The sequence below is a fragment of the Schistocerca cancellata genome, chromosome 1, assembly GCF_023864275.1.
Source record: "Schistocerca cancellata isolate TAMUIC-IGC-003103 chromosome 1, iqSchCanc2.1, whole genome shotgun sequence".
NCBI classification, from domain to species: Eukaryota; Metazoa; Arthropoda; class Insecta; order Orthoptera; family Acrididae; genus Schistocerca; species Schistocerca cancellata.
The window spans coordinates 568,131,337-568,156,795 of NC_064626.1; the positions used below are offsets into that span (position 1 = coordinate 568,131,337).

The 25,459-nt window shown below is 39.4% G+C and overlaps 1 protein-coding gene across 3 annotated transcripts in view; it reads right to left on the reverse strand.

Moving 5' to 3' along the window:
* LOC126181449 (cyclin-G-associated kinase) overlaps window positions 1–25,459 on the reverse strand; it is a 245,441-nt gene that overhangs the window by 137,424 nt on the left and 82,558 nt on the right. For all 3 annotated transcript variants that reach the window (XM_049924773.1, XM_049924774.1, XM_049924772.1), the window contains exon 11: window positions 13,602–13,801. In XM_049924773.1, coding sequence (XP_049780730.1) covers window positions 13,602–13,801 — 200 coding nt within the window. The remainder of the gene's footprint in view (window positions 1–13,601; window positions 13,802–25,459) is intronic.

Consider the following 25,459-nt stretch of genomic DNA (forward strand, 5'->3'; position numbering starts at 1 on the left):
TCAGAGAAACTGGTGGTGGAGGGTAATATATAGATTGCCCAGATTGTGAAACAACCATTGAAATCTAGCATTTTACATTCAGCTGCATCTTATGTCACAAGGTGGTCAGCAATGCTCTTGGCCACAGTTTGCCGGTGGCTGTTCATTCTGGCGGACAGCTGGTTGGCCATTGTACCAATATAAAAAGCTGTGCAGTGATTGCAGCAGACCTGGTACATGACATGGCTGCTTTCACAGATGGCTCAGCCTCTGATGGGGTAGGATAAGTCTGTGACAGAATTGGAATAGGAAGTGCTGGGTGGATGGACCACAATGAGGCTTCCACAGGGATATGATTGCTGTGGCTAGGTTTGGGATTGGGAGTGGCACAGGGATGGACTTGGATGATGTGGAGGTTGTGTGGGTGATTGAACACCACTTTAGGTTGGGGAGGAAGGGTTCTGAGTAGGATAGGTAATCAAAGCCATGCTGAAGGATGTGATTCAGCTGTTCCAGTCCAGAGTGGTACTGGGTGATAAAGGAGGCACTCCTTTGTAGCTGGTTCTTGGGGGGATTAGGTATGTGAGAGGAAATGGCATGGGAGATCTCTCAGTGGACTATCTCTGGGTGATAGTGTCTGCCTGTGAAAGCCTTTGTGAGCCCTTCAAGCATAGTGGGAATGAAATTCTTGTCATTGCAGATATACTGTCCCCAGGTGGACAGGCTGTATTGGAGAGATTTTTTGATGTGTAAGGGATAGCAGCTGTGAAATGCAGGAAGCATTGGTGGATTTAATGTGGACAGAGGTGTGAATTGAGTTGTTGGAGAGGAAGGGTTCAAGACCCAGGATGGTGGGATGCTGGGTTGAGGAGGACAAGATGAAGTGGATGGCAGGCAAGGTGTTGAGATTGTAACGGACTGAGGATATGGTGTCTTGGCCATGAGTCCAGATCATGAAGACATCATCAATGAACCTGAACTAGAAAAAAAAGATTTTAGGTTTTTGGGAGGCTAGGAAGGTTTCCTCCAGACAGCCCACTAACAGGTTGGCATAGCAGCGTGACATTTTGGTGTCCTTGGTTGTGCCACAGATTTGTTTTTAAACCTCCCCTTCAAAGGGAAAGTAATTGTGTGTTAGGATAAAGTTAGTAAGGTGTACGAGGAATGAGGTTGTGAGCTTCGAGTCTGAAGGATTCAGGATAAAAAAGGGTGGGGATGGTGGAGATTTGATTAAGGAAGGGATTGGTACCTTTGATGTGGGAGGCTATATTTTAAGCAAACAGTTGAAGGTATTGGTCAATGAGGGCCAAAATTCTTTCTGTGGGGGGCAAAAAAAAAAAATCACATACAATGGGGAATTCCCAGAACATCTCCCCCAAATCCATTTTCCTCTTTACCCCTATTACATCTCGCATACCCATCTTCTACATGCTACCCCAAATCCAAGAACTCAACAATTCTGGATGCTAAATTGTAACTGTTAAATGTGCTGCCCCCCTCCCCCCAGCCCTACCCCACCCCAAAAGAATTTTGGCCCTCACTGACTAACACCTCCAACTAACTGCCTGAAATCTAGTTTCCCCACATCAAAAATACCAAGCATCTCCTCCACCAACTCTACATGTCCCTACCTATTTACCTCCTGAATCCTTAGCTGCCACTGTTGATGCTACTTTCCTGTATGTCAACATCTCTCATGACAATGGTCTTATTGCTATTGACCACTATCTTTCCCAACATCCTTCAGCCTCCAAACCCACAACCTCATTCCACATACACCTTACTAACTTTTACACCTCTGTCCACATCAAACCGACCAACAGTATCCGCGTTTTCATAGCGCCATCTCTTACACATCAAACAGCTGCCATTCCTTACACATCAAAGAATCCCTCCCATACAGCCTGGGCACCTGGGGACTGTGTATTTGCAGTGGCAGTAACTCCCTTGCCTAATATGCTGAAGGTCTCACAAAGGCTTTCACAAACAGGAACTACTCCCAGAGCTAGTCAACAGACAGATTTATCACACCATTTCCCCCACACACCCTCTATCACCTCAAGAACCAGCTACAAAGGAATGCCCCCTTTGTCACCTCTACCACCCTGAACTAGAACAACTGGGCCACGTCCTTCATCAGGGCTTTGATTCTATATCATCATGGCCTGAAATGAGAGACTTCCTACACAAGAGCCTTCCCATTCCTCCTTAAGTGGTGTTCCATCACCTACCAAAACTCCACAACCTAGTCCACCCTTATGCTACTCCCAATCCCAACCCTTTGCCACAGGGACCATGTGACTGTCCATCAAGATGAATGGTCACTGCCAAACTGTGGTTAAGGGTTTGGTTCACCACACTGTGGCACAACATGCAGCTGAACATAACATGCTTGATTTCAATGGCTGCTTCACAACCCGAGCCATCTGGATACTACCCTCAACCACCAGATTCCCTAATGTCAGTTTTTCCTATGAGGAGTGGCCGTATTACGCTCTTCAGTTGTTAAAGGCCGTATTACGATCTTCAGTTGTTAGAGGGTGTATTACGCTCTTCAGTTGTAGGCAACTGCTGTCCGCCAGTGTAGTAGTTACCCTTACAACACATTCTCTGCTGCTGAAATTATCCCATCCTCACTATGGTAACCTACTGCCCCACAATGTCCACCACCTTCTGTCACCTCATCCCCATCGTGTGCCACCCTCTAACAACATGTCCACCAGTCTTTCTATTCTCTTCTCCTTTTCAACCTCCCTCCCCCCCCCCCCCCCCCCTCTCGGCCAACCCGGGCTTGACAGTCTTTCCAGACTACCTACAACTCCATCTAGTCCCAGCATAAACTGCCATACAGCGTTCTTCTCTGCCCCAACTCACACCCTACTATCCCTGTACCCCTCCCCCTCCCCCTTGCCCTTCCCTGCCCCACTCTAGATTGCTGCTCAATGTAACAGCTGCAGTGTAGTCCGAGCTGCTGGAGATGTTGGTCACGTGTGCTTGAGATGCGCTTGCCAGTGTGACTGTGTGTGCATGTTTCCTTTTCTGAAGGTAGCTTAGGCTGAAACCTAAATGTGTAACAATCTTTTGTTGTGTCCTTCTGCAACTCAATGTGCCATCCTTATGCTAAGAAGCAAATTATCCTTTTCCTAATATTGTTCACTAATAAAATAAAGTTTTTATTTCAAACAAAAAACAGTCTCACCGAGGAAAAACAAATTCTCTGTTGCAACTGATTTTTGCCTCCAGTACTGTTTTACTTTTCTACATCTATATCTACAGGGTGAAAAGTATTTAAACCGACAAACTCTGGGAGGTTATAGGGGACATCAAAACAAATATTTTTCCCTAATGTCAGCTTTTCCTATGAGGAGTATTTAAACCGGTGGAGGCCATATTACACTCTTCAGTTGTTAGAGGCCGTATTACGATCTTCAGTTGTTAGAGGGTGTATTACGCTCTTTAGTTGTAGGCAACTGCTGTCCGCCAGTTGTCTCTGTTTACTAATGGAGCGATACACCTGGAATGAGTACACTGATATGCTTGGTGTGTACTACGCAGCGCACCACAACGGACGAGCTGCACAGCGGGTTTATCAACAACACTATCCTAATCGTCGTATCCCGCATCATGCGACCTTTGCTGCAGTGTACCAACGTCTGTGTGAGACCGGGTCATTTAGCAGATTACCTGGACGGTAAGAACGCTGCAATTTGAGGAAGCTGTCTTGCAGCATGTGGAGCGGGAGCCTTCAATCAGCACTCATGCAATTGCACGTAACATGGGGACAAATTAGACGAATGTAAGAACAGTCCTTCAAGAGCAATTGTTATGTCCATTTCACTTACAGCATGTCCACAACCTGGAACCAATTGATTATCCACCCAGAGCACAGTTTTTGCAGTGGTACCTGGGACACTGTGAAATGCATCCTACATTTCCATGCTCTGTGTTGTTTACCGATGAAGCAACGTTCGGGCGTGATGGAGTCTTCAACATGCACAATTTGCATGTTTGGAGTGAGGATAACCCACATGTCACAGTTACTAGCGCTCATCAAGTGCGGTTCTTCATTAATGTGTGGGTCGGTGTTGTTGGGGACTGTTTAATTGGGCCGTATCTGCTACCTAGCCATTAAATGGCAGGCACTATTACAATTTTCTCACCAGAGCATTGCCAGAATTGCTGGAAAACGTCCCGCTCCCTACAAGACAATGCATGTGGTTCCAACATGACAGGGCGCCGGAACATTTCAGTCATCGTGTGCATCGATTCCTGGACCAACGGTTCCCAGAAACGTGGACTGGCAGAGGTGGTCCTGTACCATGGTCTGCTCGATCCCCAGATGTCCCCTCCGGACTTTTTTGTTGGTTTAATTAATTTGTCACCAGAGAAATCTTCCTCTACCGGTTTAAATACTCCTCATAGGAAACGACATTAGAGAAAAATATTTGTTTTGATGTCCCCTACAACCTCCTAGAGTTTGTCAGTTTAAATACTTTTCACCCTGTATATACAGACTCCGCAAGCCACAGTAGAGTGCATGGTGGAGGTTACGTTGTACCACGGCTAGACATTTCCCTTCCTGTTCCACATGCACATAGAGCAAGGGAAAAACGACTGTATGTATGTCTCCATATTAGTCTTACTTTGTCTTATGTCTGTGGTCCTTATGCGAAATGTACATTGGTGGTGGCAGATTTGTTCTACACCCAGCTTCAAATGCTGATGCTCTAAATATTCTCAACACTGTTTCTTCAAAAGAACTTCACCTTCCCTCCAGGGATTCCCATTTTAATTCCCAAAGTGTCTCCCTAATACTTGGGTGTTGATCGAACCTGCTCATAACAAATCTAATAGCTCACCTCTGAAGTGCTTCAATGTCTTCCTTCAATCTGACCTAGTGGTGATCTCAAACACTCAAGCAGTACTCCAGAATGGGTTGCACTAGTATTCTGTACCCAGTCCCCTCTACAGATGAATCACACTTTCCTAAAACTCTCCCACGAAACTGAAGTTCCTGCTACAATCCTCACATTGTCAGTGCATTTTGTATTGGTTTGCAACAGGATGCTTAGATATTTAATCTTCATGACTGTGTTAAACAGCACTCTACTAATTCTGTATTCTAATTTTAGAGGGTTTCTTTCCTACTCATTCATAATAATTTACATTTCTCAATGTTTTGAGCAAGCTGCCATGTATTACACCAACTAGAAATTCTAAGTCATCTTGTATAATCCTACAGCCATTCAGTGATGACAACTTCCCGCACACCACAATCACACCTATCCATTAGATCATTTATGAATATAGAGAATAAGAGTGGTGCTATTACATTTCCCTGGGGCACTCCTAACAGTACCCTTGTCTGTGATAATCGCTGTTGAGGACAACATACTCATTTCTATTACTTATGAAATCCTCGAGCGACTCATGTATCTTGGAACTTATTCTGTATGCTTATATCTTTGTTAACAGTCTGTAGTGGAGAACTTGTGTCAAACACTTTTCGTAAATCTAAGAATATGGAATCTGCCGGTTGACCTTTATCTATAGTTTACAGGATACCATGTGAGAAAAGGGAAATTTAAGTTTTGAACAACCAATGCTTTCCAAGACCATTCTCATTTGTGGACAGCTTTTCCATCTCAAGGAACGTTATTATATTTGAACAAAGAATATTTTCAAGAATTCTGAGCAAATCAATGTTAAGGATATTGGTCTGCAATTTAGAGGATTATTTCTTTTACTCTTCTTATATACAAGAGTCACATGTATTTTCTTTCAGTTGCTTGGGACTTTGCACAGGATGAGAGATTCATGATAAATGCAAGCTAAGTAAAGGGCCAATGCTGCAGAGTACTCCTTGTAAAACCGAATTAGGATTCTGTCCTGGCATGGAGGCTTATTTATTTTTAACTCTTTCAGTTGCTTTTCTATGCCAGAGATGCTTATTACTATGTTGTCCATAGTCAATCTGATGGTCAAACAATGGCACATTTGTATGATTCTCCTGTGTCAGCAATATCTGAAATGTAAAAATTAAAACTTTGGCTTTTGTTTTGCTATCTTCAGCTGCCACAATAGACTGATCAGTGAGTGACTGGATGAAAGACTTAGACCTGCTAAGTGATTTTACATAGGACCAGAATTTTTCACATTCTCAGCTAGATCCTTCACATAGGCACGACGGTGGAAGCGGTATGTTTCACGCATCCATCTTTTTACAGATGCACAATTCTCTACTAACTTCTGTGTGTTGTCATCTGTGCAGTCTCTTTTTAACTAAAATGCTTCAACCAGAGTGGGTCTTCTCCATCTTCAATCAAGTTACTTGACACATACTTCCCAAAGCCTGATTTACAACCCATTTAAACTCTGTACTTCCATCGTACTGGAACTAAATGATCTCCAGTCATTATCTAAGTGGTATGCTAGGAACTGCTTATCTGCTCTTTGTAGCAAAAATACTCTCCTAGTTTTCTTGACTGATTTATTAACTTTAGTAACCATCATAATCACTAATCCCCTTTTCTATAGGACACTATCAACAAGGTCAAGCCTATTCATAGCTACAAGGTCTCAGATATTTCAGTTGCATGTAGGCCATTGAAGTAGCTACTCACAACAGTTTTACAAAAATGTACTCAAATGTACGTTGCAAGATGGCCTGACCATACCACCACCACCACCACCACCACCACCACCACCCCGTCCGAACGATGAATCCAAACGTCCCAGTCTATACATGGTAGATTAAATTTACTTCTAACTAATATCGCATATATGGGTATTTCTGTGCTACTGAGCACAGACTTCCTTTAATGTCTCTAAAACCATCGTGGTAGAATATATGTGTCCAGACAACTTGACGATTGACCTCATTAAAAACAATATTTTTGACAACTGCAATGAGTGCTCCCCCTCCCATGATGTCTAATCTGTGTTTCCAATCTATGTTCCATGACTCACTAAATATTTAAAAGCTTTTTACTTCAGGTTTCATCCAGTTATTGTTCCCAAAAATAATTTAAATGCCTGTAAACCTCCTTAACATCAAAATTCTCAAAGACTTGCCTTTCATGGCCAATGATCTTAATTATTGAGTTATCCTGAAATGACTTTCAAACAGACTTTACAGCATCCATTCTGCCAGTATCTCTCCATCTACTTTCCAAACTACAAAGAAATTATCTTGCATACCTTTCTGAACTGGAATAAATGATATAGCAAAGTAGCTTAAGCTCACTTCATACAGATTAAGATTTGCTGTAAGCTTACTTGCCTGCTCATGCAAATGCTCCCTTGCAGGCTCTGTTGTCTGCAAGCAGCATGCCCTGTAAGGAGCTGTGAATATTTTCTGTGATAACTCTGGTGTTATTTTCCTTTTAAGTCCTTGTAAGATTCCTTGGCTGCTACAAGCACACCAATCTGGAGTCCTGCTTGGCCTCTGATGTCAGAGCTTACAAGGTGGGAACTCTCAGACAATGCCTGGTAACCCTTGAGAGGAAACAAAATGTCACGCGCCTGCTGGTCGAACTACAACCTTTCTCAAGTGACTATAAAGAAATTATCTGTTAAAAAGTTCAATTCTTGCACATCTTATACCTTAATTTGTCACTCTCATGCGTACCACTTTGTTAATGGTAATAGTTATTATGATATTTCTAGATTAGGTACACTATTGGAAGAATTTTTGGAAGTTTGCATTGAAAAATAGGGGTTGCTATGAATTTGCATGTGGTGCATGTTAGGTCATGTGTTGCTGTGTATGAAATCTATCTTACATATTGAATTATTCCTTAAACTTGGAAGGATATCACTATCACCAATTTTGAGAATTGATTGTATCTAAAGTGCTTCACCCCAAACTCTTGTGCCAGCAAAAAAGAGAGAATGAGATATGATGTAGCTATCCTGACTGGCACATGATAGTAAGCTAAGAGTAAAGTATTTTGCCATACAATTAATATGTGAAACTTCTACTGAATATCTAGTGTGATATTTAAGCAACTACTGAACTGAGAAATGCTGTGGGTTTGGAACAATGTAAGTGATGAAATAACAGTCTATTTTTATATTAAGAATGGGTATTTTCATAAACTATTGACTTGTCTTTCTGTCAGTTGCTAATTTAATAATACACTGTTTCAGGATTCTGTAACAATTTCAACAGCATTAGAATATTGGTGAGATCCATTTCGGTAAAATCTACTGTGTTTTGACAAAATAAGCAGATTTTTAATGTGGCAACATTGAGACTTACATATAACTCAAAACACAACATTTCTCCAAAGAAAAATAAATGGAATAAGAAGTCTGGGGAAAAGAAATTGCTACTTCTATTGCAATGTTTGCGTAATCCCGTACACCAGTGTATTTTTAATAATTAATGATATGGACTGAAATTAGCTAATAAATTTTATTTCTGTATCTCAGTTATCTAAGAAATATGGCAGTGTCAGGATCTACTAACATATGAGAACAATTAACAGAGAGGAGGATTGTACTTTTTCACCACAAATATATTTTAGTTCACCAAAGACACTAATAATCTGTTTATACCTAAATAGTTCATTGACAGAATTCTGCAAATTAAATGCTTTCAAGTTTCTTAGATCGCTGATATATAAAAATAAAATCCTTTGGCCAGTTTCAGTCCATAACACTCATTAATAAAAATATACCGAAGTATAGGAGGCCACCGAAATTTCAACAGAAGTAACGCTTTATTTTCAGCAGACTTCTTAGTCCCTTTATTTTTCTTCAGAAAAACATTAACAATGACACATTTTGAGTAACACACGAGTTTCAACTATGCCATGTTAAAATATACTACTTCATCCAAAACACAGAGTTTACAAATATTCATCTCACTAACATTCCAATGCACTTGAAATTGCAGCAGAATCCTTAAACAGTATTATAATAACTAGCAACTGAGTGAAAGACAAGTCAACAGTTTATGAAAATGCCCATTCTCAGCATAAAAATAAACTCTCATTTCTTCACATGTATTGTTCCAAACCCACAGTAATTCTCATTGATGGCCCTTAAAAATTACATTATTTCACTGAAAAATCTGTAGTTGCTTGAATATCGTATTAGATACAGAAGTTTCGCATAGTAATCATATGGAAAAATACTCTCCTCTTTTTGTATTATAACTCGCCAAAATCTTGCTCCAATGTCTCAAACAGCTTACAATATACAAGGACTGTTAAGAAATTGTCATTCTGGCTCTTTCATCAGCAGGTGGGTTCAGATGAAGCACTTTTCATACAATCCATTTTCTCGAGATTGGTGATAGAGAGCAATGTTCTTCCAACTTTAAAGAATAATTCAATACACTAGATACATTTCAAATGCAGCAACATATGACCTACCATACACCGAATGCCAATTCATAGTAGTCTCTATTTCTCAATGCACATTTACCAATATTCTTGCAGTAGTTCACTTAATCTCAGAATATTACAATAACTACGACCATTATTAATGAAATAATATGCACATGAAGCTGACTAATTAAGCTACAAGATCACCAAAAATCAATTTTTTACCAAATAGTTTCTTTACAATCATTTGAAAAATACTGCAGACCAATCGGTTCGCACTCCTTGTAGTTCACGTGAGTCAAGTAAGCCAGCTAGCTTCCATGCCAAATCCTGCACCATGTGAGAGGTTCAGCATGTGAGGTAGCTGTCACCCCTCCCTGCTAGCCGGCACTCGGGTGCACCCTCTACCAAACATATGATGAACCTTACTCCTTGTGCGATGGGCTTCAGCCACAGCCTGGATCTTTTATCATTCTCATGATGCTACATTTGAACGATCAACATCATTCCTGCACTATAAGCATTCATTAAAAATGTACAGAACAATAATTCTATTATGGAGGTATAGAAAGTAATTTGCTAATCTTTCTAATTAAAGTAAAAACAAGAACAAAATTTCATCCCGTTTCAAAGGTTAACAATGATTCATCTGAGTCAGAAGTTATCGATTTCCTAATTTCATGTTATCACTTGGTAGCCATCAGGCAGTCATGATTTGACATTACATAGGGGTGATATGCTACATAGGAGTAATATGCTGAACACTCATGCTCCTGTAACGTTTTTAAGTCAAAAAATAAACTCTCAACATTTAACACCTTATCACTGCACAATGTTCCATCTACAGATAATATATTTGGTTGTTGTATGCTTTTCAGTTATTTCTGCCCCCTCACAAAGTCCATTCCATTGCACATTTCTTAAAGGCACCTGTCTTTGCCATTTGTTCTGCATCCCCCCTTTCCCCCTGAGGTCCTGTCACATGTTTTTAGTTAGCTTCATTGATTGTCTTTGTTTACAGTGAAGAGTCACAGGCTGCGATAATCCTAATACACAATTTTTACCAATTTTATTTCATCTCAGACTGACATCTGTCACCTCTATAAAACCACAGCTAAAAGTTACTTTAAGAGTACAATGAAATTTGTGGGATTACATTTTAGATCAAAATGAATTTTGAAAGTAACCAGAAAATCCATCATCTAGAAGTACAATCTGATACTATTATTAAGCACTAAATGTAGTGATGAGCCCAAACATTATCGACCACTGCCCACCATGACACTGAATGTTGTCTGGTGGCACTGTGGGTACATGATGTATAAGTAAAATATAGAAGCAGAGTAGAGATGAATGGGAACTATATGAACCACAAATGAGGAAATTGACTGACATAAGAAATTTTGAGAAAGGAGCAATAGTTATGGCCTGGTACCTGAAAACAGCAAAGCTGGCTAGTCATTTTGGTACTACTGCCTTACATTTATGGAAAGGGGTCGAAGGATGGTAAGACATGAACGGGCAAAATGGTGTTTAATGTCCACGTCTCATCACAGAATGTGGAAGTCAGCAGCTCACCTGATCTGTAAAGCTGGATAGGTAGAGAGATGTGGCAGACCCAACAACAGAGTACAATTCTTGTCCAAGCATAAGTGTTTTGGAGCACACTGTTAAGAGTACGTTGTTGTCGCAGATGACCTGTATGTGTTCCCATATTGACCCAATGACATCATAAATTATGGTTGCAGGAGGAAGAGAATCACAGAGATTGAACTGTGGATCAATGAAAATGTATTACCCAGTTAGATGAATCACATTCTTGCTACAACAAGTCAATGGTGGTACTTGGATACACAATTACACAGAAGAACACCTGCTTCAAACCTGCATGGTACAACAAATTCGGGGTGGACAGTGGAGGAGAGCACACAATTATGCTATGGGGACCATTCCTCTGGGCTCCCACTGCATCTGTGTCAGTAACCGGAGACACCTTGACAGTTGTGGTCTACATGATTATTATTGTAGACCACCTACATCCCTTCTCACTTTGTGTCTTCCCCGACAGCAACTGTATATTCCATCAGGAGAACTGGCCTCTTAGAAGGACAGAATCATGCAACAGTGGTTTGAGAAGTACGTAGTGAATTCACAATGGTGTCTTGGCCATCTATTTCACCTGATCTGAACATGATGGAACATATCTGATTGTGAGATACCATCAGGCACTAGCTTCACACACAAAAACAACCAGTCCGCAATTTACAGGAATTGACTTGGGTGTCAACACCTGGTGCCACATACCTCTGTAAGCCTCCCAAGGACAAATCCATAGCAAACAGAATCACTGTTGTATTGCATTCCAGACAGGGACTGATATACTGTCAACCAGGTGATCATAATGCTTGAAGAGACAAAAAGAATGAACCACACTGCAGTTGTGATCAGATAAAAATGAATATATTGAAATTAAGTTAAACTGGTATGGATTCTAATGATGAGCAGTAGCTCTCGCCACCCAGCACAACGCTAGAAATGACTTCTGAATGCAAAAATTACAGATACAAAGCAAAGTTTTTTCAATCTCCATAGTTTATCCTACACTGTCACCTACAGAAAGATAAGCAACATACACAGGAATTCAGTCAGAGGCTTATGCCTTGCAAGTAACTTTAATTTTAGTTTTATTAATATATCTGCCTATTAGAATTTACAATCATACTTAAACATATCTGGCGTTGCATTGCATCTACAAGGGTGATTCTAATGAAAACCTTAAAAGTTCCATAAAATTTTAAAAAGTTGTGTGATGGAGGTGTTAGGTGACGGTAGTGTCCCTTGAGGTTCTGAAAGCGATTGACAGGTGCAGAGTGATGCTACAATACAGGAAAAGGCAACAGCTTACAAGACGAGATGGCTGCCCGGGTGTGAACATGCTCCACGATTGAGCAACGACCTGTGATGTATTTTTTTGTGTAGTGAAGGTGTCAAACCAACTGAAATTCATTGCAGAATGACAACATAGTATAGCGATTCATGTTTGTCATTGCAGCAAGTGTATGAGTCGTGTAGGACGTTTAAAAGTGATGTAACTTCTGTTGAGGGTGCTTGAGACCAGGGCAGGCACACCACATCGTGACCGAAGAGAATATTGTGTCAGCGGAGGAGCTTGTGAAGGAGAACAGACACAAAACTCTGAATGAAATAGCCACAAGTTTGAAGATTAATATTGGTTCAGCACAGAATATTGTTCATGATGTACTGTCTCCAATAAGGTGTCTGCAAGATGGGTGTCACATCAATTCACTGCAAGCATCAATGCCTGTGAAGAGCTTTTGCACCATTTCCACATCGACGGTTGTGAATTTCTGGGAAAAAAATTGCTACAGGCAATGAGACTTGGGTCCACTATCATCAACCAGAAACAAAAAGGTCAAGCAAGGCATGACACCACAGCTCATCACCAAAACCAAAAAAATTCTGCACTCCACCACCTGATGGAAAATTCACGCTCATTCTCTTCTGGGATGCATTTCATGGATTGGGGGGGGGGGGGGGGGGGGTAATGGTAACCAGTAATTTCTATTCAGACATGCTGAAAAATCAACTTTGCCCTGCAATCAGGAGTAGATGATGAGAACTTGTGACTTGAGCGGTATGGCTGCAGCGTGACAGTGCCTGACTGCATACAGCCTGTAAGACAGTTGAGATTATTCAGAAATGAAATTTGAATGTCTGGTACATCCTCCTCACTCACCAGACCTCGTTCCTAGTGACTCATCCGTTCGGTGCATTCAAAAGAAGCCTTGGGAGGCAGGCGTTTCAGAAGTGACAAAGAGGATGAAACTGCACTGCATGACTGGCTACACACCCCGACCAAAAGAATTCTTTCATCGTGGTATCTATTCACTTCCAGGGCGGTGGAATATGTGCGTTCAACATCACAGAAACTATGTCAAAAAATGACATGCAAGTTTTTTGTTCGTTGTTTCAATTAAAAACATTTTCATTTGACTCACCCTGATAGTTATAAATTTGGCCATTTTCCAGTAGCTACAACAAGTAAAGGTGCTATCATTATTATAGTTTTTGCTACAACTTCCATTGAATAACACCCTGAATAACTTAAATGGTACATTGTGCCATTTTATTCAAGAATAGAACTAAATAATTCAACATCGTGAGGCAAATATTAAAAATCTAAACATATGATGCAGCTTGTGTTTCAAGTTAACATATACTAGGGAAAAAAAACCACAATTGCATCATCAAAAATCATTTACTCACAGTGCAGTGTACAATGCACACATTCTTTGGATCCTTCTGCAGGAATGCATACATATCATTACAAAGAGTATAAAGTGCATGAAGAGGTGGTGCTCGTCTAGCACCATGTGAAGGCCAGCCGCAATCAACAACTCTTCCAGCACCCAACTTGGTCGCTGCATACGAGCGCCCAGACACATTGTAAATAGCATAACGTCCACCTGTTGTAAATTATAAGAAATGTACATAACAACTTCCATACTTCTACATTTAATAAGTCTAGAATTTACTACTTACCACAGTACAGTACTTTATTACATTCTTTTCTTTGAAACATTTGTAATATAATTTACACAAGTCTCTTACAGCTTACACTAAATTCTGAATGTGTGTGAATTCAACAAAGGATTCTGAGCAGTGTTGCCCACAAAAACTTGTTTAACAAGACAACCTCCAAATGTGAAATTTACAACCAAAGTAATATACATATTTATGCTTTTGTTGTTACCACTCTGGACACAGCTACATCTATCTAGAAGCAACTTACAGTCTGACCGTAATACAACACTGTTAGAGAAATTATCAGAATTACAAAATCCAAATATGTAGCACAGCTTCAACTGAAATACAAATCACATGACAGTATGATGCCTTATAAAATGAAAGAATAAACCACAGAAATGGTGAGTGAACTGATCTACTCTGAAGTGATAAAGTATAATGTATGTCAACTGCCTCATAATATAGATGGCAAAAAGCAGCCGAGTGCAAAATTACAAGGAGATATTCAAGAGCCAAAATGCCAGTACCACTGATAGGGGCAAAATAAAAGGAAGAACAAATCTATTAGTATATTTCAGAACACTTAGTTCCTTCATCAAAAAGGAAAGAGCGATGGGTTTGGGAAAGAATCACAGGTCATTCAGACTCCAAGACAAGATGGATCCACTTGATGTGAGAACAAGATAAGATAAAGATGATGAGGGAGGCATTAGAGAGAGAACAAGATTGCATGTAGTACAATGGTAAGTCCTGTGCTATCTTTGGTACACAGATGAAAGAAGGACAAAATTTGAGGTGAAGATGGATTGAGAAAAAGGGAAATGAGAAGAGCAATAAGCAGTCCATATACGGGGGAATGTTTGTTCATGGAGGTACATCCGGAAGAGTGGCAGAATGCAGGAGTACATTGGTAGTACTCCTAATTAATTCAACTGCCTCTTTTTTCTTGATGATCTATTCACTTTTCTGTTTTCATCTCTCTCCTTCTCTGTATTTTCGTTTTTCCCTCCAACCTTCTGTTCTACTTACATCTTAGTTTGCAATTGCACTATTCATTCCACTATTTCCAATTTGTCCTCCTATCATCTGCAGGGCACAGTGCTTACCAACGTACTATGATTCATTGCCTACTCTTGCCAAGACCTCCCCCTTCATCATTATCCCCTTGCCTTCACATCAGCCAAGCCACTCCCATTCTGGATTCTATGCTCCTCAAGACAAGTAATGGCCAGCCAAGCAATTGCAAACATGAGGTTCACTGTAAAAGAAATTATGCTTTTTAAAGTACTGTTTTCTAATGAGCTTCATAATTCAGGCAAGATCTTATCTTCACAGTTCCAAATGTTACCGAATTAACCAACTGACATCTACGTAAGAAATCCATTTTTATTTGATTATTTTTTGCTAGATGTGAAAAGAAAAAAGAAATGTTCCTAGCTTGTATTGAGATAGACAAAGATGAGTCCTCAGAAAGTATTTTTCACTTGCAGTTTTTGGTAAAATATTAAAATAATCTGTATATGTAATGATTCACAATATTTTGTTGCGTTTATTTTATTTGGCAGGTAATATTTTTTTAAATATGTTTGTTTGTGTGGCCATCTTCTGCAGCAGCTGTTAAAATCTGTTACTATAGGTTGCCCGTCCTTAGCTGACTGCAATTTAATTAAAAAGAATTACACCAGATGCATTTCACTTTTATTTATAAAGCATCTTCCATGGTTATTCTGCAAATTGCATACATATGTTTGTACACTTTTTGTTGTTTTAGGTTAAAAACAGCATTTTGTTAATAATGTTGGTGTGAAAGTTACTTAAGGTGCTTCTTTACATATTCTCCTCCTTTCCTCCTTGCTAGCAGGGGTTGGCATCAAAAGACTGTTTCACATTCGCATTTGGCAGTTTTTGCCATTCTGCAGTATTTGTTGTGCTGCATTAGTAGTTTCACAGGTTGGCAACAATCACAACATGAACAAAAACAAATGAACAAACATAAACACTGTTGCAGTGTGGAATGAGAAACAGTTTCAGAAAGTGAAATGTGAATGATGCAGCACAAGAAATACTGTAGAATGGCAAAAACTGCCAAGAGCAAATGTAAAATGAAGTCTTTCGACGCCGACCGCTGCTAGCAAGGAGGGAAGGAGCAGAGTATGTAAAGAAACACTGCAAGTAACTTGCACACCAATATTATAAGCAGAATACTGTTTTTAACCTTTCTGGAAAATATTCATGACATGAAAAAAACAACAAGAATGGAGACTTAATATGCCAATTCTCAGCAAGGAATAATATGATTATTAAAAGTACCTGCTTCCCACACAAAAGGATCCATCTGGGTGCTTGGAAGTCTGCAGTCAATGGAGTAGTCAATCAGACTGACACACCACTCCACGTCAGTTACGACTCTGACCACTTTGTGGTAAAACCAGTGTCTTGAGAGAGAAACTGTCACTAACAAATGGCAATGGAATAGGAGAGATGATGAAATGGAACACAGGCAAACTGAAAATCCATGAAGAAGTAAAAAAATACCCAGTAACACTAAGCAGAAAGTTGAGCAATGAAGAGACTGCAGTGGGAGTACACGAAAGGATTGAAAAAGCCATTAAGATGCTGCAGAGGAAATAATAGGCATAAAAAGGAATAGAAGATCTCAGGAAAGATTTGATGAAGATTGCAGGTCAGCAATAGAGGTAAAGAACAGGGCAAGAACAAAAGTGCTACGGAGAGAAACCGAAAATAATGTGGAACAATATAGAGAATTAAGGAGAAGAGCTAACAGACTGTGCAATAGAAAGAAAAGAGTGGACTAAGAAGAAATTTCAAAAACTAGAAGAGTTAAAGGAACAGAGTGAAATAGGAAAGTTCTATCATGCTGTAGGCAAAATGAAGAATAGATCCCAGCCAAAAACAATGGCCTGTTTCAGCAATGATGGGAAAATGATAAGGGAGGAAAAGAGCAGACAGTGGGAAGACGGGCAGAGTATTTCAAAGATACATTAAGCACCAGCCTCGAAAATGAAGAGACAGCTGCACAGGAGGAAAGAGCAGAGCTGGAAGTAGATAATGATACCACCAAGGCAAGAAACCCAACACTACAAGGGTCTCCCAGGCAGTGCACAGGTCAAAAAACAAATGAGCCCCTGGGGAAGACAGCATAATTCCTGAATTAATAAAAACTGGCGGTGAGGCTGTAATAAAGGAACTGTACACATAAATATCAGATATAGGGGAAACAGAAACTATGCCAGATAATTGGAAAACTGTAATAATAATAATCACCATTTATAAGAAAGAGGACAGAACAGCATACACTCCTAAGCACAGCTTATAAGATCTTCACAAGTATATTAAACGAAAGGATACAAAAGTGTGCAGAAGGCATACTAGGGGAATATCAGTGTGATTTTCGACCAGGCAGAGGTACAACTGATCAGAAATTTGTGATCAGACATATGATGGAAAAGTTCTATGAATGTGATATAGATCTACATTTCCTATTCATTGACTCAAAACATGCCTGTGACAGCATAAATTGGCGAGAACTATACAGAGTACTGGAAGAAGTTGGTATATGTGCTAAACTAATAAGACTAATCAGGATGACAATGACACAGACAAGAGCAAAAGTAAAGGTCCTTAGCAGAACAAGTGAAAGCTTTGACTTTAATAAAGGTGTGAAGCAAGGTGGTAGTCTGTCCACTGTCATATTCAATATAGCCCTGCATAGTGTAGTAAATAAAATCAACAAAAGAGGCACCATATTTACAAAAACCAGCCAGATATGTGCATACAGTGATGACGTTGCTATAGTAGAAAGAAATGTCAATACACGCCAAGAAACATGCCAGGCAATGGAAACAGAAGCCTTAAAAATTGGCCTCATAGTACATGAAAACAAAACAAAATATATGGTAATGTCACAATCTGAGGTCAGAAGAACCCCTAAAAACCTACACATCAATGGGAAATGCTTCAAAGAAGTGTCCTCTTAACTACTTGGGAAACCTAATAACAAATGAGAACAGTATTGGAAAGACTATAAGGGAAAAAATATAAGCAGGAAACAGAGCTTACTTTGTAAATATGCAACTTTTCAGAAATAGCCTTCTTCCAAGAAAAACAGAACTGCTAATATATAATTCCCTAGCTCACCCAGTTATCACATATGGGTCAGAGGTATGGACACTGACAGAGTATGATAAAAATGCACTAAGAACCATTGAGCAGAAAATACTACAGAAAATACTACGCAAAATCTATGGGTCAATAAGGGAGGAAGAAGGCTGGAGAATACGCTACAATGCTAATACAAGGTAGGGACATAGTAAATTTGTGAAATCACAGTGAATACAGTGGCTAGGACACTTTGAGAGAATGGCAGAGGATAGAATTCGAAAGAAAATGATGAAAGGTGTGATCCATTCAGGTAGGTGAAAGGGGAGACCTAGACAAAGATTGATTGATGACGTAATAATGGATCTCACCAGTATGGGAGTCTGAGGGTGGAAAAGAGCAGCAAATAACCAAGAAGTGTGGAGGAAGATCATTCAAGAAGCAAAGGCTCACCAAGGGCTGCAGTGCTACTGAAGAAGAAGAAGAAGAAGAAGAAGAAGAAGAAGAGCCAAAAGTGTACAAATGTATGTATCCAATTTGTAGAATAACCATGGAAGATGCTTTATAAATAAAAGTGAAATGTGTCTGGTGTAATTCTTTTTAATTAAATAGCAGTCAGTTCAAGATGGATAACCTATAGTAACAGAATCATTTTTTTGATTAAAATTATTTCCTCACTTTAGAAGTTTATTTTCAGGTGCTTTTTCTGTCACTGCCTATGTTTTTAAAATTCAAATTCAAAAATAATTTTTAATCTAAAAATGTCAATCCCAAAAATTTTGGTTATTTAACTTTTCAGTTAAACAGGTTTTATAGACAATGTTTGTGTTTTAACTTCCATGATCAATTTTTTTATTGCAATTATGTTACAATTTTGTTGTCTCAAAGGGACCAGTCTAAAAATTATTACATATTTACAGGTTCTGTATGTCCAAGGATCTACATGTTCCGAAAATGGAACATGTCACACTGTATCTGGAATTTTTCGTAATTTCTTTTTAATTAACTCCTGGGTAAATGTGACACAATAAAAAAGGTATGTTCTAGCGTATTCTGAACCATCCAGATAATTCTGTGTGTTTGGTAGCAACTGAAAGTGAGGACATATGAACTGACAATTAATTTGTCAAGAGCCAAACAAACAGTAGCTCACTAAATTGTTCCCTTATTAACTGAGTTTTAGGGTTTTTTTGTGGGACGGATTGTGTCTGAAATGCGTTCCTACTCATTTACCGTTTTCCTCCCCCCCCCCCCCCCCCCCCCACTTTTTTTTAATTAAAAAAAGAAAGGACTTACAGTACTTCATATTGGGGATATGAGGGCACATTCCAGGACTTTTTGAAATTAAGGTTGTTCCTAGTGATGACATTTTCTGTTCTAAATGCTTTGACTGAATATCACCAGTGATAGTGAGTGGATGAGTAGTAGTATCAGTAAGGTACAAAGGTTGGTGTTATGGCTGTTAAGAAACCACAGTTAAGGTGTATGTATTGACAAAAAAATAGATAATTTACTGAAGTTTTGGTTGATTATACCAAAACAAAGCTGACCATACTCTTAAAGCAGAAATTCCAACTTCAGAATAAAATGAACCACAAGAAGCTTGTGCAACTTGTCAAGAATATTTATCAATTCAGGCACTCAATCATGTGCATCCTATTACAAAAAGATACAATTTCTAACAGCAACTCCACAGTTGCTCTCAAATAATAATATTCTGTGCTACATTCATCCTCCATCAAAATACACAGGTGACTAAATAAGGAATGTGAGGACTGTCAAAGGCGTGTTTGGAAAATCAGACCCTTTACTATGGTAATTCTGTGAACAAAACAAATGTTGAAATTGCAGTCATTTTATTTGGAAGATAAATAGGTATGCTCTCACCAGTGTGTCAAAAAGGGGAGACTATCATCATAGAAGTGGTGAACACATGAAGACAAATGAGCTGCAGTAAACTATCACCATACATAAGAAGAAACTTTTAACATTCTACAGTTTAAGATAATTGTTTTATACACTACAACATTAGGGTATTGTTACACTCCGAATGAGAGATGTCCGTTTTGTGCGCATATTGTGCAAATTTTGAACTCTGTCTGGTAACTTACTAGCAGTTGTGAAACACTATACACGGTTGAATAAGTGGAATTGCTAGTAGTATGTGATGTAGAGCAAGAGACATGTATGTTTTAGGAGTTTGGGTGACAACCCTGGGAAGGGAAGGACGGGAAGGTGGACTCTACCAACAGACACAAGCAGTCGCGTAAGGAACTTGAGAGGAGATTAAACCCACTGACAAATGGAAATAATCATATGGCATTACTGGCTGGGATGTTTGGCTGCCTGATACAAGTCCTTTGATTTGATACCACTTCAGTGACTTGTGTGTTTATGCCGTAGGTGAGATAAAATGATAAGGACAATTAAGAAAAGTGTTGCCACTGATACCTTCATTGGCAAACTTGGAAAAATGGATAGTGAAAGCAATAGCACACCAAACATCTGAAGACACTGGAACAATGTATGGCAAATGAGAACAGGTACAAACAGGCTGAACAACAGTGTTCTGTGCTGCACTCTAATTTTTCTGAGAACTCACTTGTGATTCTGTTACAGTAAGTACAAGAGTTTCAGGCACAGGCAGAAAAGATGGCCATTATTACTTATGGTGTTCCCAGTCACTTCAAAATTCACAATCAACTGTTTGAATTGACTATGTAGCTGGCACCAATGGAGTGGGTATCAAGTGCTACTGATTACAAGATCGGATCTTGTGACATCTTGAAAGCCCTGCTGTAGCAAAAGCAGGAAATTTTATTTTTCCAATCAAAATCTCTGAAGAGTAAGAATATTCTGATTCACAATTTACAATAGAGTGAAGTCTCTGGCCTACATGTGTGACTGCTTAGTGTATTGCAGAAGCTACAGTTATCAATTATGAGATAAATGAAATTGTCATGAACATGAGGCCCAGCTGCTGGAAGATTTCTAGATGCAAGAAAGCAACACAAGCACCAGTGTTCAATTCTAATTCATGATATTTTAAAGATTTTGCAAAAACAGACATAATGTCTTATGGGACAACAGCAATCAGTGATTTTATAATGTTACTTAAAATCCGTCTTGATTGCAAAAAAATTTTTATTATTCATATGACCGGTTTTGGTTCATTCAGAACCATCTTCAGATCTGATATTTCAGTTACAGGAGTAACCCGTCCAAATGGGAAAGGTGCTGGATTTGGACGGGTTACTCCTGTAACTGAAATATCAGATCTGAAGATGGTTCTGAATGAACCGAAACCGGTCATATGAATAATAAAAATTTTTTTGCAATCAAGACGGATTTTAAGTAGCATTATATTTTAAAGACTGTGGGTATCTCAGTTCTTACTGATCCAATCATAAGACATTACTCACTATCAAAGGGAAATACTAACTCAGATGAACATATTTAGTTAAATACATCACTAATCTCAGTTCCTACTAGAATGTGCTAAAGAACCACTGTTTGGACCTAGTATAGTTTGGAATTTGCATATATTTTGGAAACTACGAACCATGGACCTTGCGGCTGGTGGGGAGGCTTGCGTGCCTCAACAACACAGATAGCCGTACTGTAGGTGCAACCACAATGGAGAGGTATCTGTTTAGAGGCCAGACAAACATGTGGTTCCTGAAGAGGGGCAGCACCATTTTCAGTAGTTGCAGGGGCAACAGTCTGGATCATTGACTGATCTGGCCTTCTAACACTAACCAAAACAGCCTTGCTGTGCTGGTACTGTGAACGTAATTTTTCCCGAGAGCATGCAGCTTTATTGTATGACTAAATGATGATAGTGTCCTCTTGGGTAAAATATTCCGGAGGTAAAATAGTCCCCCATTCGGATCTCCGGGTGGGGACTACTCAAGAGGACGTCGTTATCAGGAGAAAGAAAACTGGCGTTCTACGGGTCGGAGCGTGCAATGTCAGATCCCTTAATTGGGCAGGTACGTTAGAAAATTTCAAACAGGGAAATGGTAGGTTAAAGTTAGATATAGAGTGAATTAGCGAAGTTTGATGGCAGGAGGAACAAGACTTCAGGTCAGGTGAATACAGGGTTATAAATACAAAATCAAATAGGGGTTATGCAGGAATAGTTTTAATAATGAATAGGAAAATAGGAATGCGGGTGAGCTACAACAAACAGCATAGTGAACACATTATTGTGGCCAAGATAGATATGAAGCCCACGCCTACCACAGTAGTACAAGTTTATAAGCCAACTAGCTCCGCAGATGACATAGAGATTGATGAAATATATGATGAGATAAAAGAAATTATTCAGATAGTGAAGGGAGACGAAAATTTAATAGTCATGGGTGACTGGAACTCGACTGAAGGAAAAGGAAGAGAATGAAACGTAGTAGGTGAATATGAAATGGGAGTTAGGAATGAAAGAGGAAACCGCATGGTCGAATTTTGCACAGAACATAACTTAATCATAGCTAACACTTGGTTCGAGAATCATGGAAGAAGGTTGTATACATGGAAGAACGCTGGAGATACTAGAAGGTTTCAGATAGATTATATAATGGTAAGACAGAGATTTAGGAACCAGGTTTTAAATTGTAAGACATTTCCAGGGGCAGATGTGGACTCTGACCACAATCTATTGGTCATGAACTGTAAATTAAAACTGAAGAACCCGCAAAAAGGTGGGAATTTAAGGAGATAGGACCTGGGTAAACTGAAAGAACCAGAGGTTGTAGAGAGCTTCAGGGAGAGCATTAGGGAATGATTGACAAGACGGGGGAAAGAAATACAGTAGAAGAAGAATGGGTAGCTTTGAGGGATGAAATAGTGAAGGTAGCAGAGGATCAAGTAGGTAAAAAGAAGAAGGCTAATAGAAAACCTTGGGCAACGAAAGAGATATTGAATTTAATCGATGAAAGGAGAAAATATAAAAATGCAGTAAATGAAGCAGGCAAAAAGAAATACAGATGTCTCAAAAATGAGATCGACAGGAAGGGCAAAATGGCTAAGCAGGGATGGCTAGAGGACAAATGTAAGGATGTAGAGGCACATATCACTAGGGGTAAGATAGATACTGCCTACAGAAAAACTGAAGAGACCTTTGGAGAAAAGAGAACCTCTTGCATGAATATCAAGAGCTCAGATGGAAACCCAGTTTTAAGCAAAGAAGTGAAAGCAGAAAGGTGGAAGGAGTATATAGAGGGTCTGTATACAAGGGCGATGTTCTTGAGGGCAATATTATAGAAATGGAAGAGAATGTAGATGAAGATGAAATAGGAGATATGATACTGCGGGTGAAATAGGAGATATGATACTGCGGGAAGAGTTTGACAGAGCACTGAAAGACCTGAGTTGAAACAAGGCCCCGGGAGTAGACAACATTCCATTAGAACTACTGACAGCCTTGGAAGGGCCAGTCCTAACAAAACTCTACCATCTAATGAGCAAGATGTATGAGAAAGGTAAAATACCCTCAGACTTCAAAAAGAATATAATAATTCCAATCCTAAAGAAAACAAGTGCTGATAGATGTGAAAAAATACTAACACGAATTCTTTAGAGACGAATGGAAAAACTGGTAGAAGCCGACCTTGGGGAAGATCAGTTTGGATTCCGTAGAAATGTTCAAACACGTGAGGCAATACTAACCCTACGACTTATCATAGAAACTAGATTAAGGAAAGGCAAACCTACATTTCTAGCATTTGTAGACTTAAAGAAAGCATTTGACAATGTTGACTGGAATACTCTTTTTCAAATTCTGAAGGTGGCAGGGGTAAAATACAGGGAGCGAAAGACTATTTACAATTTATACAGAAACCAGATGGCAGTTATGAGAGTCGAGTGGCATGAAGGGGAAGCAGTGGTTGGGAAGAGAGCGAGATAGGGTTGTAGCCTCTCCCCGATGTTATTCAATCTGTATATTGAGCAAGCAGTAAAGGAAACAAAAGAAAAATTCAGAGTAGGAATTAAAACCCATGGAGAAGACATAAAAACTTTGAGGTTTGCCGATGACATTGTAATTCTGTCAGAGACAGCAAAGGACCTGGAAGAGCACCTGAACGGAATGGGCAGTGTCTTAAAAGGAGGATATAAGATGAACATCAACAAAAGCGAAAAGTAGGTAATGGAATGTGGTCAAATTAAATCAGGTGATGCTGCGGGAATTAGATTAGGAAATGAGATGCTTAAAGTAGTAAACGAGTTTTGCTATTTGAGGAGCAAAATAACTGATGATGGTCGAAGTAGAGAGGATTTAAAATGTAAACTGGCAATGGCAAAGAAAACATTTCTCAAGAAGAGAAATTTGTTAATATCGAGTGCAGATTTAAGTGTCAGGAAGTCGTTTCTGAATGTATTTGTGTGGAGTGTAGCCATGTGTGGAAGTGAAACATGGACGATAAATAGTTTCGACAAGAGGAGAATAGAAGCTTTCAAAATGTGGTGTTACAGAAGAATGCTGAAGATTAGATGGGTAGATCATACAACTAATGAGGAGGTATTGAATAGAATTGGAGAGAAGAGAAATTTGTGGCACAACTTGAACAGAAGAAGGGATCGGTTGGTAGGGCATATTCTGAGGCATCAAGGGATCACCAATTTACTATTGGAGGGCAGTGTGGAGGGTAAGAAGAGGGAGACCAAGAGATGAATACACTAAACAGATTCAGAAGGATGTAGGTTGCAGCAGGTACTGGGAAATGAAGCTTGCACAGGATAGAGTAGCATGGAGAGCTGCATCAAATCAGTCTCTGGACTGAAGACCACACCCACACCCACATCCACAACAACAACAACAAGTATGTTTGAAAGCTGCGTATTTGATTTTTATGTCAGATATGACTAAATTTTGATTTCATGAAACTAATAAATGAGAGACTACAGTAATGGAAATTGGTTGAATGTCTGGCAAAATTCTCAATGTTTTTCTTTCTATCAATTTTAGTTAGGGAGCTAGAAATAGTTATAGTTTTAGGGATGGGTGCAACCTGTTATAAAATACTGGTTTTGGTCAGATGGGTGTTCTGATGGCAGAACGTTTCTTTAGGTGAGTTTGACCTTTTTCTTGAATGCTCAACCAAACGCACCTTCCACATCCCCTGTGGATGAGATGTGAAGTTGCTGGTGTCATGGAGTGAAAATATTCCTTGATGCATTGTTTGAAGTCTTCTGGGATTGTGCTTTCAGTGAAAAAAATAGTGAGCACCTAGACTGCTGACGATAAAAGTTTGAGACATTTCAACTGTCAGACTACCTGGGAAGTATTGTGGAGCGATGATTTCTCTGAGGAATCCACATCTAAATCCTCATCTAAATATGTAGTCTGCAGCCACCATACTGTGTATTGTGAAGAGTTCCAGAGCTGCTATGTTACTTGGACTAAGATCCTGTAAAGTAAGAGTAGTGCAAGAACTTAAACCTGGTGATCCTGAGAGCAGAGTTACATTTCAGGAATGGGT